At 37.0% G+C, this 16,861-nt stretch overlaps 1 protein-coding gene across 8 annotated transcripts in view; it reads left to right on the top strand.

Annotated features, from left to right (window-relative positions):
* PPM1A (protein phosphatase, Mg2+/Mn2+ dependent 1A) overlaps positions 1-11,533 on the top strand; it is a 56,748-nt gene extending 45,215 nt beyond the window's left edge. For all 8 annotated transcript variants that reach the window (XM_073349940.2, XM_073349939.2, XM_073349932.2 and 5 more), the window contains one exon: positions 3,137-11,533. In XM_073349940.2, coding sequence (XP_073206041.1) covers positions 3,137-3,166 — 30 coding nt within the window. In that variant the 3' untranslated portion in view covers positions 3,167-11,533. The remainder of the gene's footprint in view (positions 1-3,136) is intronic.
* The last annotated feature ends 5,328 nt before the right edge of the window (positions 11,534-16,861 follow it).

The raw sequence follows: 16,861 nt of genomic DNA, 5'->3' as shown, positions 1-16,861 counted from the left end.
GTTGTTATCCTCTATCAGTTCAAGACTTGAAAGTCTGATTGTATTCTGTCTCTTCATTTCCACACATCTGGTGCCAGATCCCACCACTAGTAGCAGATATGGTCTTGTTTTGAGATATCTAATTTTATTTGGTTCATCCCTAATACCACAGAGATAATGGGAAATCTGTGTTAAAATATTTTTTATTAAGGTATCAATTTGTGAAATTTTAATTCCCCGAATTACAGGCAAAAGTGTTCTTTTTGTAACTTTCTGCTGGATGCTTAGTAGTTTAATAGTTGCTATGATTAGCATATTTACAATTCTAGTTCAGTTATCATAATTTTCTGATCATTGGATTATATTATGCTGTAACTTCCCTAATATATTTTTCACAGTGAACATGCAATAAAAACAATTTTAAAAAGGGAACAGTAACTCCATTTACAACTGAATTTAGCTTTAAATTCTTGGGAGTACTTTGTCTCAGAAAGAAAGCAGTTACTTTTTAATGTCTCTGGCAACTAATACCATTAATATGATTTTTTTAATTAACAAAAAATTACATAAGTGAAATGCAGTTTGCAAATGTTTTGGCATAACAGAAGCTGTACAGTTGGTCTTAAACTTTATTTGCTAAAGTTTACAGTGAGCCTTTTCTATTCTTGTCTCCTCCCACATCTAAGAAATTGATCCAGATCTATAACTGAAATGGAATTATCCCTGCATGGGGATGATATGCAGTCATTCATTGTATAACTCTTCTGCAAATGTACAGTATGCAAATCTAAGTGTCATTGGTAGTCCTAGTACAGAAATTTGCAGAGTATGTAGTCAGTAAGTAAATTTCTGCACTTTGACTTGGTGCTGACTTAATTCTTTATCCATGTTCTCTGACAAACATGGCCATATCAGATTCTCACTCTGCCTATCCTAGTCCTTTCTAACTTCTGCTTTCTACTACTTGTAGTCCCAAAGGAAGGCTTAGACATTACTCTTAGAAATCATAATTTTTAAAAAGTGAATAATTCATTTTAATTCTCATGACTAATCTTCTCTCTCAGGTCCTGCAAAGAGAGAAAATCCTATTAATCCTATTAAATTCTACTTAACAGCTGAATAAGGAGTACAGGGCTCTACATCAGCTCCACCAATCTAAAGTAGCGAGAGATGGCATTGCTCAGACATACTCTAAACAGCAGCCTCTTTCCTCTTAAAGTGATGCCTCTAACTGTGTAAACGCAATCTTGCTAACAACTTCTGATCAGTAAAACTGATGGGCAGTCCAGTATTCCTCATTCAACTTTTTTCTGTTAAATTCTTTGTGCAGAGGGGAAAGAGGATGAAAAAAGTATGAGGAGGGAAAGAGGAATAGAGCATAACTTATATAAGGACATTCCAAGACACACAAAACTATGTTAAAATGGAGTTAAGGCTAATAGTTTAATAACTTGAAGGTAAAAGTGTTACAGGGATGTTGTAATTATCCAAGAACCAAGTATTGCAAATTCAGATCATTCAGAGTGAAGGCTACACTTAAAACAAACCTAAACATATTAAAGTATAGAAATGTACAATTAAGATACCCATACAACCTTAACTCTTCCCTGTAGTGATACCATATGGCCATTTTAGGGTTCATGGTTCCAGATTATACTGATTTTTAACAGTTTTTGCAATATTTTCCCCCTTGTATCATTACAAGAGAAGAATTTAGGTTGCTTTTGGTGCCCTGTATATTTTCCATATCTTAACATGTTTAAATTTCTTTTAAATTTAATCTTAACTCTCAATAAATTACTTATGATGTGACTTAGATTCTAAGCCTTCCTTACAGCAAGAGGGTTGAGAATAGGGTTGCCAGGCATCTGGTTTTCGACTGGAACGCCTGGTCGAAAAGGGACCCTGGTGGCTCCGGTCAGCATCGCTAAAAGTCCGATTGGCACTGCAGTGGGGCTAAGGCAGGCTCCTTGCCTGCCCTGGCTCTGTGCGGCTCCTGGAAACAGCCAGAATGTCCCTGCAGCCCCTAGGTGCAGGTGTGACCAGGGAATCTCTGCACGCTGTCCCTGCCCTTGTGCCTGGGAGCTGGACATGCTGGCTGCTTCCAGGAGTTTCAGGGAGCCTGCCTTAGCCCTGCTGCATCTCCGACTGGGAGCCGCCTGGGGTAAGCGCCACCCGGCTGGAGCCTGAACCCCCACCCACACCCCAACCCCAGCCCTGAGCCCCCTCCTGCATCCAACCCCCCTCCCACATCCCAACCCCCTGCCCTAGCCCAAAGCTCACTCCTACACTCCAAACCCCTCCTCATCCCTGGCCTCACCCCAGAGCCTGCACCCCCTCCAACACCCCAACCTCCTATCCCAGCCCAGAGCCTGCTCCCACACTCCAAACCCCTTTGCCCCAGTCTGAAGCTCCCTTCTGCACCCTAAACCCTTCATCCCAGGCCCCAGCTTGGAGCTCGCACTTCTCCTGCTCCCCTGCCCCAGCCTAGAGCCCACTCCTGCACCTGAACCCCTCATTTCTGGCCCCACCCTAAAGCCTGTAGCCCCAGCCAAAGCCCTCACCCCCTCCCACACCCCTGCCCCAGCCCAGTGAAAGTGAGTGAGGGTGGGGGGGATGGAGTGAGGGGTGGGGCCTCGGGGCAAGGGTGTTCAGTTTTGTGTGATTAGAAAGTTGGCTACCCTAGTTGAGAAGGCAGTCAGAGTAGGTAGAACATAATTAAGAATAACAGGAAATATGCTCCCTGTGAACTTAGCACACCTACAAGAAATTGTCCAAATAGATACATTTAGTGTACTGTACATTTTAGGTTATACTGGTAATGTTTTTGAATGTGCTGGTTTTGAAGTTAACAATTATTTTGAGCAGCTTTAAACATTTAGAAAACATTAAAGTATATTACACTTTAGACCAGGGGTTAAAAAACTGCTTTAGTGCTAGCTAATATTTACTGAATTAAAATAGTTTAATGAATGTAGATTTTTGCATGTTGTTAGGAATAGTGTTTTACAAGTATCTAGTATGAAACCCTTCATTAAAAGGGAAAGACTCCTACAATTATCCATATTTTTACCCTTTTCAGTCTGGATTATCCAGAAACTGCTGTAATTTTGGGCACTCCAGACTTTAAAGGGTTCCTTCTTTTTTCTCTATTAAGGACTCTGCGTCAACTGATGATATGTGGTAAAACTGCCCATCTAGCTGTGGAGTTTACATTCATCCTCCAGTTGAAAGTGCAGCCCAACCTCAGTGACCCTTCTTAATGTCCATCCTCAACCTTATTTAAAGAAGGGATTATGATGTGTTGGTGAGAGTGACTACACCAGAAAACTACAGCAGTACGACATCTAGCCCAGGAACTGATGTTTTTTTTGTAAAACAGACTTCTGTAAACGTGATTTCAAACCATAATTCATGTTGTAAATCAGACTCCAGCAATTTATGTTGTATGATTTTGTTTTTGTAAAGTGCAATTGTCCTTGTACAAAATGCTCATATTTAATTATGAATTGCTTTAAATCACTATAAAGGTTAGAAGAAATGTTTGGCTTGTTGTGTGATGCAACAAATATATAGCCCTTTAAATTTATGTTGTGGTTTTGGATTGCAAGGAGCAGCAGCCTAGCCAGCTAGATGCTCAAGAGGTGCACAAAACTGTAAGATTACTTTTTATTTTATATATAAAGATGAACATTCGGACAATTTATCCCAACTGTAGTATATGAATTTGCCTGGCAGTGGGGAAAAATAACTAACATACTGCTCGTTCTCCAACAAACCTATCTTTTTGTGTTTTCTATTGCTATTTACTATGGTCCCAGTCCTGCTCCCACTTTAAATCAATGAGGGTTTCGGCTGTGACTTCAGTGGAAGCAGGATCGTGCTGTATAATACAGATCAATCATAAGTATATGAATTTTGAGGTTAGAATGCCTTGATTCTTTGCACCTCTTTTTTACAAACCCTTACCCAAAATTACTAATCAGTTGAGCAAGAGGGAGCAACTTTCTACATACAGTAGGAGTCTGCAGCATTTTTACTATCCTGATTGGCTGAGTCTGCTGCTGTTCCAAGTAAAATATTCTGAATTCCATTTTATCAATAAAGCTTGATTTAACAAACAAGACACTTAATCTTATATGTGTAATTCCTCTTTTTTTTCCTGCCTTTTGAAATTCTGTGCCATTGTAAATGAGATTTCACATGTGAAAAAATATTTTTAATAATTGGTAGCCCATTTTTAAAATGGGGAAAACTTTGACTGTTGCCCAAGGCATAGACAGACACTGGAACATGTAGTGGGTTTAATCTGTTACTCTATTTTACATGGATTTATTTCAGGCTTTTTGTTTTTCACTAAGATGAGTATCAGTTTGAATTTGCCTACTGTTTAATGAAAATACATTTGTCAAAGCCTGACAATCTTAACATTTTATGGCATGTGTGTTTTTAATTGACCCACTTATTTAGAATGAGAAACTAGTGGTTAAACAGTATTTGTGATTTGAAATATAGCATGTTGACAATATGTAACTGTTGGTCATTAAAATTAAATTCTAAATTAAAAATTTATAAGGGTAATAAACATAAACTAAATTGATTTAAGCTTAACTTTCTCCCATTGAACATACAAAAAGTAAGTTTTCAAATCAGTCGTGTTTGCAAAACTACTGTTTTGTGCACCTTGTATTCTTGTCGTCTTAGGTTGAGGATATTGTGTTTGTTGTTAATATTTAGTTTACTTTAATCATTCAGTAGGCAGAGTCCCCAAAAGGAAAATCAGTAAAATATAAGTAGCTTGTAACACTTACCACAACTAAACAAAAAATCAAAACTTGGTGTAAAATTACTTTTTGATAGGAAAATGTAGTACAATGCGTTTTGCTATATTTGTCTTTTCCCTAACTTTGAAATATACATATTTGTATATATAGCCTTAAAACTAATGCAGAGTTAGGGAACTTTGAACAGTGAAAAAGTAACTTATAGTGTCTCAGAATTAAGTATAGTATATACCAGCAAAATCTTTCTTTTATCCCTCTTGTTTATGTGGGGTGCTTAAACAAACGTAACTTCATTGTATTCAGTTTGTAATCTGTTCAAGCATGAATGAAGAAACCATAAGCACTATTTGTATTTATAAATTTATAGCAATTTTTGGTTAAAGAACCAATTCCTTACCTACCTACAAATAAATGCTTAAAATGTCTAATTTTGTTGTAGAGTGCAAAACTATAATAATGTCATAAGTTATAGCTTCGCAAGCACCTAGTTAACAAATGTATTTAATACTACACAGTATACTAGTACAGAAAGCTAAACTTATTTTTAGGATTAGGCAGATAAAGTTCTGTTCTTTACTTTTCTACATAGCCTAAAGTTTAGTTCTGGAAACTGCAAAACCTTGAACTGGACTGTGGAAACTTTGAGACCTAAAATCTTTAAAAATCACAAGCAAAATTGTGGTAGAAAGCCATACTTCAAATATAATCACTTAAAATGTGTCATAATGACATACTGTGTACTAAAAGCATTTTCATATGAGTGGCCCTTCCTAAAAATATAGAGAACATAATTCTTCTGCTATTGCTACCAGTGCTGTAACTAGGTTTGGAGGTAAAGGAGGAATGTCTATTGCAATCCTTTCTTTTTCTGCCTTATGTTCAGCACTTTTGTGTGGTCAGAGCACTGAATCTATTATATGTGCATAAACACTGCCATTCTAGGTACAGATTTTGATTACAAAATACATGTATTAAGTACATAAAAACATCTTGCAAAGGAGTAGCTGGTCTTTTCATGAATCTGCAAAAAAAAAAAAAAATCTTAAAAAGGCACTTTTGCACCTTTGTGCATTTCCTTTTTGCACCAGTTAAACTTTTTTTAATGCTAAAAACATTAGCACCTCAGGGGCAAGGCAGCAGAATTTTTGAAGTATTGTGTGCTATTTATTTCTCTCGGGAAAAGATTCCTGTGTGACAAAAATGCAAACGATGTGCTGTTCAAAAATGTATTTTGAATAGATGTTCAAAAAGGATGGTCCCAATTTGCTTGTTTTTAAAAAGAAATGACCTTTTGTAAAGCTATTTTGCTTCATATGCCATGCAAGTTTCTGTGTTTTTCTTTATATTTGACAGCTTCACTGTTTTCAGTTTCTGTGAATATTGTTATAGTCAGATTAAATGTTTCACTGATCATTTTGGGAAAATATTGTACTGCTTTATAGATAACACTGTTTCAAATAATCTTAAACTACTCTCACTAATTCAGCTTTGGGGAGATATTTTATTCAAGGTAGAATTTTAAAATGTATTAACTTTTTTTTAAAACCAGTGTCAAATTTATTAAATGCAATTTCATTTTTAATAAATGAGGCACTAGATTTGCACTTTAAAGTGCGTGGGAGACCCCTGCATTCATACAGAGTCCTAAAAAGTCTGGGTGCAGGACTCTTGTCATGCATTGTAAATTGCAAATCTGGGTCCTTTACAGTTGGCTTGCTGTGGTGCTAGTCCCTCAGTACCGCTATAGAGAGCTTGTCACTTTGCCATCGTTCAATTTCATCCTTCGGCGGAAGTCAGAATCAGAGAAAAGAATTTCATCTGCATGTCTTTATAGTGTGCTGAATTGGGGTAATCCCAGGACGGTCGACCATTACAGCAAGATGTCTGAAGAATATTAACCAGTAGTTCAGTAGCTACAACACTCTCTCTCTTGATGATGATTATTTTTCTAACCTACAGCACTTAACATCTTGTACTTATGGATATTGACTGACTTTTAAACATCAGAACTATCTACTGCAAAGTTAATGCATCCTCAGTTGTATAGGTTAAAATATGAATAAAAAAGTTACTGGTCATTTTGCTCAGTCCAAGAATTTGAAAATTCATAAGGTAATTCAACAAACTGAAATAAGGAATATAGCATTTATTGCAATTATTTTCCTCCTGCTAGTGCCATCTTAACTAAACTAAACTTTTGACTGTTACATTATGAATAGGATGGACAACAAGGCAACCTTTTGGCTGAACACTGTTGTTAATCATTTAAAAAAAATATTTTGAGACTAAATCCTTTAGCAGCTCCTTGCAAGGGAGTGTAAAGGTCTTTGCTTGTATATCTCCTTATAGAATGGATTTAAAATATAAGCATTTTGCTTTAGTATTAAACATTCATTTTTTGTTAAACCACTATTGAATAGAAGTTTCTTTAGCTTTACACAGGAGTGTCACTGAAAAAAATCGGGTTATTTTGCTTCTGGTAGCTCTGTACAAACATGAAGGCATAATTCCTCTCCTGAAGGGCTGACAAGATGGATGCCACCATCTGGCGACTAATAAGTATCAGTTGTAATTGAACTTTATTCCCAAATATATTGGCATTTATTCATGCTGACAAATGCTTTTTACTTTACGAACCTTTATATTAACATGTTTTTTAAATTAGGTAACACTTTACGTTCAAATAGTTTGATATGTTTGAATACTATGAATTGGTGTGAAAGTTTTTAAACCTTTAATTTAGAGCATGATGTATAATATTAGGCAGCAGAGTATTATGAAACTTTTACTCTTTTTACTATAAATATTCTTTGCTGATGAATTGCTTCATGGGAAATAGAAAATGTACTATATGTAGGTAAAGAGAACTGCAGTTGACAAATTTAGTGTAATGGAGTGGTCCAATTTGCTGCCAGGCTTCACTTCACTTAAATGTGAAAATGATTTTTTTAGCTCCCATTGTAGCTCCTTGTTAGTGTCTAAAAATACATGTTCATAAATTGTTGTTTGGTCTTCACAGTGTTGGCTCAAATTAGGTCACTTTTGATTAGATGGACTCTCAACACTTCAAAAATAAATTGGTGTTGTGAGAAATGCTCAAACCATGTGAATTTTCTGAAAGCTGTGCTGAGCAAAATGAATGCCATCTCTTATGTGAACTGCAAAGTCAACATGGAAATTGAGTGAAGCTTAGAAGTATGTGCTGACCAGACTACGGAAGAATTCAACTCAGAAATCAGACTTTGCAATAAACTGCATGATTGGTCCCCTGAACTGATGTGGAGCATTTCTGAAGTCAGTGGGTCTCTGTGCAGGCACAGGAATATACCTGCTGTGGTTCATTGCTGGGCTGCTTAGGTCTGCTTAAATGAAATTGCTTTGCTATATTGTCAGTGTGCTGTAATGGTGATTTCAGAGTCCTGTGCCATGGCAATTGCTGTCATAGCAACTCTTGTAAGAAGCCATAGTAATAATTTTTAAAAAAAATCCCCCTCCCTGTCCCTGTCATTCAGGTTCCCTGGACATGCCAGAATGCCCTCTTTTTTGTGATGTGTCAAGGGTGCTGTACTTATACTGTCCTACTTCAAAAGCACACTTTTTCAGCGAAGTCTATCAACCTGGTCAACTGATTATTGAAAAATAAACTAAAAATTGCACTGCCCTGTGATCTTCTGATCACCTCTTTTTGTCTAGTTAGATTATAAACTTGAGAGCATGGTCCATTTTTTTTCTCTTTCCTCTGAATAGCACTGAGTATATTGGAGCTTGACAAATATTTGTGATATGACTTGCATTAAAGTGAGAGTGGGGAAAATTAAACTAAAACTAAATGTAATTATCTGTTGAAGTAGTTTACAATTTTATTGGGGGAGGTCTCCAGCATATTTCTGGGTTTAACTTAATTTTTGTTTTAGCTTTGCAGTACACTTAATACCCCATAAAGTGTTTATTCTTCATATGTGGTCATTGTTTTAAGACCCTTAGTATTCCAACCTAAAGGACTCATCCTGTTTTTCTCATGTTTGTTAGTTTCTCGCAACCTTAATGTTTGAGATTTGATTTATATAATTTTTCTTTTATGGGGACGTGAGGTCAGTAATTCACATTAAAATATGGTTCTACTCTGAAAAGTTACTTTAAAAAAAATTGTGATACTAATATTGATTTACTTCTGTTATCACATCCAAGGATCATATCCATTCAGTTTACAAGTAAAAATGTTTTTAGTTCTATTCCTGCAAATTCTTAAAGTCCCTGAATCTGAAAGTCAAGCTGGGTTCTTTCTGTGTCATTCCTCTCCAACAATAAAGATTCTGCCTTCAGAACTTTGGGCCTAATCTTTCAAGCACTACTAGATGTCAGAGTTTTTAAAATTATTTAGTTTCCTAGTGGGATTTTCAAAAGCACCTAAGTGCCTAATTCCCCTTGAAATCAGTGGGATTTAGATGCCTATCTGCATCTTTAGGTGCCTACCTATCTTTGAAAATATGGCCCATAGTACTTACCCCTACAGCTGACCAGTACTATTCATACTAGCAAGACCTATGCTGGGTAGTAAGCTTTTCTTTTTAGTACTGGGTCTCTGCACAAGCCAGGTTACAAGTCAGCTCGCTCTTCATAGCTATTGGGCTTTAAAGAGCTAACAGGAGTAGCGTGGTTTTTGTTTTTAACTGTAGTCGCAAAGTAAATAGGCAGGACTCTGAATATACACAGGGAGCGGGTCAACTGAGTGCACAGTCACTTTTCAGAGCAGAAGCATGATTTAAAGAAAATTACAAGGCTTCCCATTGAATTTAAAGGAACACTGCCAGGTTAAAAATCATGTTACATCTTGTAACCTGTGTCAACAGTTTTAGATTAAATTTAAACCTGAAGATCTTAATTTTGCTATTAATGCTGAATTTACTTTTTGCATTTCAACTCAGTTTGTACAATGAAAATAGAGTAGTCATTTAATTTTCACTTTCTGGTTCTCCAGCACTAACACTATATTGCAATATTTCACTTGCAGAAACTGCAAAGGAAAGTTTAAATGCTATGGTGCCAATCCTGCAAAGATTTGTGCATGTACAGTATTGACCTGTAGGCCCTGCAAGTAGTCCCATTGAAGCTGAACTATAATGGCAGCATGTAAAGTTAAGTGTGTGTGCACCTTTGTGGCATTGGAGCCTCAACTGTTCTATTTTCACCGGAATTAACAACAAAAGTAATTTTATTCATCTTTGGTTTTGAAAAACATTTTAAAGTCTAAATAGCTTCAGTGTTCTTTTAAAGGGAACAAAGATGATAGTGTTAAAATAAGATCTTTTCATACAAAATTAAGGATAGCAATTTCTTATTACATAACTTTCAAATGTCTAATTCAGCTGTTTTTTTTCAAAGCATCGAATGAGCAGTTTTAAGAAATTTCTTCTCTATTTATTATGCAGCTTTTCATCGAAAGCTTGGAGAAGGGGTGAAACCAGGTATAAATTTCTGGGAGTGATTTAGTTACTCCAGCCCTACAATATCTGAACCAGTTTCTTATGTGGTGGGAGTTGGAGTTAGCACGGTTTCCATGTCCAGTAATGGACCTACTGCATGCGGTGATACTGAGGGAAACTGTTACAAGAAAATAAGCATTCTTGCTGACAAGATTCAATTCACTGCAATTTGGAGCTTGCAGAATATTGAACTGGAAAATCATCTTTTACAATAGAGACAGCAGTACATCCAGTGTTGCTGTAAGTGAAATGTTACCACACATCTTGTTGGCAAGTATTTACCACCACAGCATAACCACTTGATTCTGGAAGTCAGGATTTCCTAGGTTACGTTTCATTGCTGGTATGGGGGTTCATTGGGACCTTGGGTACCAATTTGGATTTATTAACCTGATTTGTTGATGACCCACTTTAATTTTTTGGTGCCAGGAATCTAGTGCTTACTGTAAGTGCTAAATCTAGCAAATTGACAATAGTGCAAAATGTCCAGTAGTTCAGTGCCTGGAAATCCCAACCACCAGTGCCAAAGGGTTAATGCGAGAGATGGCCTTCTCCAAAAATTTGGGCTCCCTTATCTCGGGCAAACTGAAAGCAATTTATTTTCAAGAGGAAGTCTTTAGTCTGGTTTCTTGAACTGGCTGGCTGATAAATCATTTAGACCAGAGTTTTTTGCATCTGTCTTGGTGCTAAGGCCATGTAGAAACATACGGAATTAGAGTTTTCCCCCATCCTCCTTACACAAGTGAATCCACATTGTATCATAAAACAAAATTTCATTTGTAGTGACATGCTGTGCCTGTCTTTTTAGAAAGCTCAATCTACTCTTTATATACATATATATATATATTTTGTGGAAGTGTAACTTTTTCATTGATAACCTGTATAAATGTGTGTTGTGAATGGAGAGATTTAAGCTTGAAAAGCATGTTTGCAGAATACACAGCCTCATCATGAAATTTATAAATTTAAGAGTAATATACAAGAGCAAAACTATTTTCCTTAAGTAAAATGTATAACAATATATAATAAATTATCCAGTAATTCACCCACTATTTACAGTTTTACGCAATTCAAACTGTTTACAGAAAGTTCAATAAATGTATATTTTGTACTATGTACAGATTCCTGGTCCCAAAGAAAATGTGTGAATTTAGTTTCTAACGTTGTATTTTTTTGAGTCGGTTGAACAAATTGCATTAAGCTTGTAATGGTGGAGAATTGTAGTTGGGGGATGAAAATTAGAAATATTTCTAAATGGTGCCACTAAATAAACAGGCAATTACATAATGTGTGTGTATTTGACTGGTATGGTATAAAACCTCCTCACTTCTACATTTTTTTGTTACTAAATTAGAAAAGCCTACATGAGACCTCAATTAAATGTTACAATTCAAGTCTCTTTTATTAAAATGGAATACTGTGCATTTTTTTTTTGCTTACTCATTGTTGATACTAAAACAAAACAAATACTGACCCCCAGTTTATGGGTTTTCTCTCCCTGTGTACAAGTTGTTTTTGGGTAAAACAGTTTGTACTTGACTGTGACTGTAGTGTTGACTCAAAATAAGAATACCTGGATTTTCAAAAGAGCCTTTGGATTTGGATGCCTGACTCCCTTAGGCTCTTCTGAAACTCTCAACCCTGACAATTAGGACCGCTGGAAATGTGGCATGGAAATTTGCTGCATTTTAGCATGAATTTAAGTGTGTCATTATTTTATTGCAATAGGACTTAGAGCAGGGGCAATCAATTATTTTTTGTCAAGATCCAAGTTTCTTGGTCAAGGTCCAGACTCCAGAGAAATAATAAAAATAAGTAAATAAAAAGATTTTGGGGTCCATTCAAAAGCATCTGGCGGCTTGAATTTGTCCTGCAGTCCACTTATTAACTACCCTTGATTTAGAGGTTCCAACTGAGATTAGGGCCCTGTTTTGTTTGGCTCTGTACATACTCAGTGAGAGAGAGTCCTTGCCTGAAAGAACTTTCAGTCAAATTCCCTGATTCTGTAAATGTTTAGGCATGTGCTGAATTTTAGGCATGTGTGTAAATCTTTGCAAGCACTGAGGTCTAAATCATCAAGATAGAGTGAAAGAAAGGAAGTAGAATGGGGACCTGAGGCGCAGAGAGATTGCGACTTGGCTGAGGTTACCTAGGAGTTAAATCTAAATATTCTGAGTCTTAATTCAATGCCTTAAGAATTTAGAGATGACCTGAAAGGAGGAAAATGAGTTTCACCTACTTTGATGCTTTGATTTAAAAAAACCAAAAACCAAAAAACCTTGTTTCTTACGTTAACAGTTCAGGTGGTGTCTTCACTGGAAGTACTTATGAACAAGTGGAGAACTGGTATGATTCTAACATCAAGTCCCATATAAATTAAAACACATTAAATGGTGGGTGTTTGATTAGTTACCTTCTGATTAACTTAAAGGCCTGGGATCAAAGCTGTCTTCCTTAAAGATTCAAAAAACCCCTCTTTCTCCTCCCCACCCCCGGCCTGGTTAAGGGTTGAGAATGGTCTCTGTTCCCAGCTAAGACCACTGAGTTGTCTAGCAAAACAATTAAGTATTATTACTAAGCAGTTTTTAAAAATTATTTTATGGGGTGAGGGTGTGGTGGTCAAGCTCCCTTTATGCATTAAAGTGGAGGGAGGGTAGGAAAAACACATTTTTCCTTTTGCTAGTTAGTTCTTTTTTTGTTTTGTTTATGGCCTTGTTGGTTGGGAAGATCTTTCTGAATCACTGTGTTCTTCCTCACGCTGTAGAACTACGGAAACAATATCTGGGTAGCACCTCAAAGGAGTGTATTAATTCTTGAAGCATAATATTGATCTGAATGGCAAGTTCACTTTTTATTGCTGATCATTTTATTGGAAACATTCAGCTGATGTGGTTGTCTAATATGGCTGGATTTGATTGAAAAGGCATTTACGTAGGCTAATTTAAAAGATGCAAATAGTTAAATGTACTGCCAAATATTTAATTGGCTTGACACAGGATGAAAAAATTAGAGTATGTGAGATTAGTCTATAGTAAGGCTGGAAGATTTGGGGGTCTGACAGGAATTTTCTAAAGACTGACATTTTAAAAAAATCTACTTATATACATAACTTAGGCTACAATGCTGCAAACGTGTGTGAGGAGCTGGTTGAACTCAATGGGACAGCTCACATTTGTCTGCAGGATCAGGAGCTTACTAAAAACCATTTTATTAGAATTCACATTTGAGTGAATTTATTTATATTAAAAATGTTGATTTTTCTTGAAGACTTGCCAAAATTTTTACTGAAATCAGGAGGAAGACTTGCTAGAACTTGGCAAAATTCTCCACAAATGTCCACTGGCCTACTGTTAACTCATGAATCTCAGAGTTTTTGCAAGAATGACAGGTTTTCCCTCCTGAAGAATGGGCCACTCTTTTGTTTGTTTATACCCTTATTTTTGAGAACAGCTGTCTGGTATGCTTTCAAATTTTATAGGTTTTAAGGGTAGCAAATAAGGTAAAGCTTTATTTTGAGTCAACACTTCAGGACCTGACCAATTGAGAGTTTTAGAAGTTTGCTAGAATATATATATAAATCAATGAATGTTGAGGGTTTTTAAACTAAAAAATAAGTGGCTGTAAGTATCCCCTCTCTTCTTTAGCAGTGGAGGTGATTCAGGTGTTCAAACTTGTCTCTCTCTGCCTTTATGCTATGGACCCTTTCTAGGCTTCATGGTAAGGAAGTCTTGTCTCACCAAAGCTGTGACTGGAGGTGGTGTTCCCAAAATAAGGACCTCCAGGTTTTTAACTGTTCCCTTTATTCTGGAACACTTTATTTCAAGATTCATTACTGGCTCACCACCAGCAGCCATAACTATTGTTCTTGGCAAGAACAATAATCTCTTTTGAGTTGGAAATACTGCCCTATAACCAGCCACTAATGACTCTTAAAAAAAAACAAACAGGTTTCAGAGTAGCAGCCGTGTTAGTCTGTATCAGCAAAAAGAACAGGAGTACTTGTGGCACCTTGGAGATTAACACATTTATTTGGGCATAAGCTTTCGTGGGCTATAGCCCACTTCATAGGCTGCATAGAATGGAACATATTGTAAGAAGATACACATACAGAGAACATGAAAAGGTGGAAGTACCCATACCAACTGTCAGAGGCTAATTAATTAAGAGGAGCTATTATCAGCAGGGGGAAAAAAACTTTTGAAGTCATAATCAAGATGGTCCATTTCGGACAGTTGACACGAAGGTGTGAGGATACTTAACATGGGGAAATAGATTCAATTAGTGTAATGATGGAGCCATTCCCAGTCTCTGCTCATATCTAGTTTGCATATTCCAGTTCAGCAGCTTCTCCTTGGAGTCTGTTTTTGAAGCTTTTCTGTTGCAAAATTGCCACCTTTAAGTCTGTCACTGAGTGATTAGAGAGGTTGAAGTGTTCTGGTTTTTGAATATTATGATCCCTGATGTCAGATTTGTGTCCGTTTATTCTTTTGCATAGACTGTCCAGTTTGGCCAATGTACATGGCAGAGGGGCACTGCTGGCACAGGATGGCATATATCACATTGGTAGATGTGCAGGTGAATGAGCCCCTGATGGTGTGGCTGATGTGATAATAGCTGCTGATAATAGCTCCTCTTAATTAATTAGCCTCTTACAGTTGGTATGAGTACTTCCACCTTTTCATGTTCTCTGTATGTATAAATATCTTCTTACTATATGTTCCATTCTATGCATCCGATGAAGTGGGCTGTAGCCCACGAAAGCTTCTGCTCCAATAAATCTGTTAGTCTCTAAGGTGCCCCAAGTCCTCCTGTTCTTTTTTTTTTTTTTTTTTTTTAAAAGTATATTTTACTTTTGCACAGTCTCTAGTTTACAGTAGTGTGGCATTTATCTTGCACAAATACAGTCACTTACTCACATTTTAAAGGTATTTAGGTGGCATTGCAATCCACTTTCCAATGTGTGACTGATTTAGGATCCTAAATTTCATTTTTGCAAAAGGATTTAGGTACTTCGGAGTCTCAATTTCATCAACAGCTGGTGGGCAGACACAGCAACACTTTAAAATGCGGTTCTGAAAACAAATATGAACTATACGTGGGCCTTCTAAAAAAAATAGAAATATTGATTATTTTTATGTACCTACATTTCCATTGAGGGGAGGCCTAGAGGCTCTTTGAAAATTAAGAGTTTGGACTTGGGCTCATCTCCATGTTTTTCTTAATCCCATTTCGTGTACTTCTAAGCTTGAATAGATTACTTGAAATTCAACTGCAGTGATTTTTGTAAAAGCCCAGCAGAAATTAAATAACCCCTTAACGTAGTGACATTTCCTCCACTGTGTCCCCTTATCATTAATAAGAACTACTAAAGATTAGGTAGGTTACTTTTGTGTGAAGAATTTAAAGGGATACAATCACCTTGAAAATCACACTTTGATCTGAAAATGTTTTACCCACAATTACAAGTATAACCTAAGATTACAAGTGAAGGAATATTTTTCTATATTTTTGTTTACTTTGGGCATTTGATATTTTCACTATTTCTATACGTTAGGCTCCACTGCTACAAGTGTGCACATGCTTAATTATAAGCGTTTGATTTGTCCAATTTACATCTGTGGGACTTCTCAAGTGCTTAAAATTAAGCGCATGTATAAACTTCCAGTTTTTGCCCTAGTAAGTTTTCCCCCTATTGTTTCTATGGGTCTTTTCCCCCAAAAGAACAGGGAGGATAAACAATAGAAAAACGTGATTGTATGTTCATGGCCACAAGAGCAAGTGTAGTTATTCCAGTATATGTTCCTATGGGTTCTCCATAGTAGGATGTCTGTGCACTCTTGGCCAGAGCCTGTAAAAGTCTGCACCTATACAGAGCAGGAGCAGCTTCTTGTGCTGCTATATGTGGGCATAGAAGGAGATGTGGACCCATTGCCACACAGTTCCTTCTCAACCACCAGCATTTTTGAGTTCTGTGGTTCTCAGATTCTCACCTTTTCTCATGAGTGAATCTTATTTTTTTTTTAATTTTCTTACGTTTTTATTTCATTTATTTCTTAATTTCAGCACATTTGTGCTTTGAAAGGAGGGTTCTGGCTGCCTTATTTTAGGGCTTTGGTACATCTCTGTGTTGTGCTGAAAAACCTGGGTTCAAGCTCTGTCAGACCTGCTGCAGGTCTTTTCCCGTAGCTGTCTCTGATGTCTTGCAGACACCCACATCCTGTGGAAGTGTAAGGACTTTATGAGGTTCAAGGGCAGGTCTCAAAAGGATGGAGAGTCTAGGCTGAATGCTTCCTAGCTCCAGCAAGGTCAACACCCCTCTCTCTGCCACTCAGACATCAGCCTCAGTGTCTCAGGCTGCTCCAGTGACTGCTGGAGCCCCAGCAGCAGCTCCTGAGATGAGGATATCCAAGAGAAGCCTTTTCTCCTACTAGGAAATCTGAGAAAAGGAATAAGTCTCCCCATAAATGAGACTCCCAGGAGATCTTGAGTCCCTCAAATGGCATTGCTGAGGCCCCGACTGAAATTGGTACCAAGACATCAGTATCACCTAAGATGCCTAGATTAGATAAATCTTCTACCAGGCAACACAGGGAAGCACCTACCTGGGTACCACTC

The sequence above is a fragment of the Lepidochelys kempii genome, chromosome 6 (genome assembly GCF_965140285.1).
Source record: "Lepidochelys kempii isolate rLepKem1 chromosome 6, rLepKem1.hap1, whole genome shotgun sequence".
In the NCBI taxonomy this organism is placed as follows: domain Eukaryota; kingdom Metazoa; phylum Chordata; order Testudines; family Cheloniidae; genus Lepidochelys; species Lepidochelys kempii.
The sequence above is the reverse complement of the archived record's forward strand: the minus strand, read 5'-3'. Positions and strand labels throughout refer to the sequence as shown.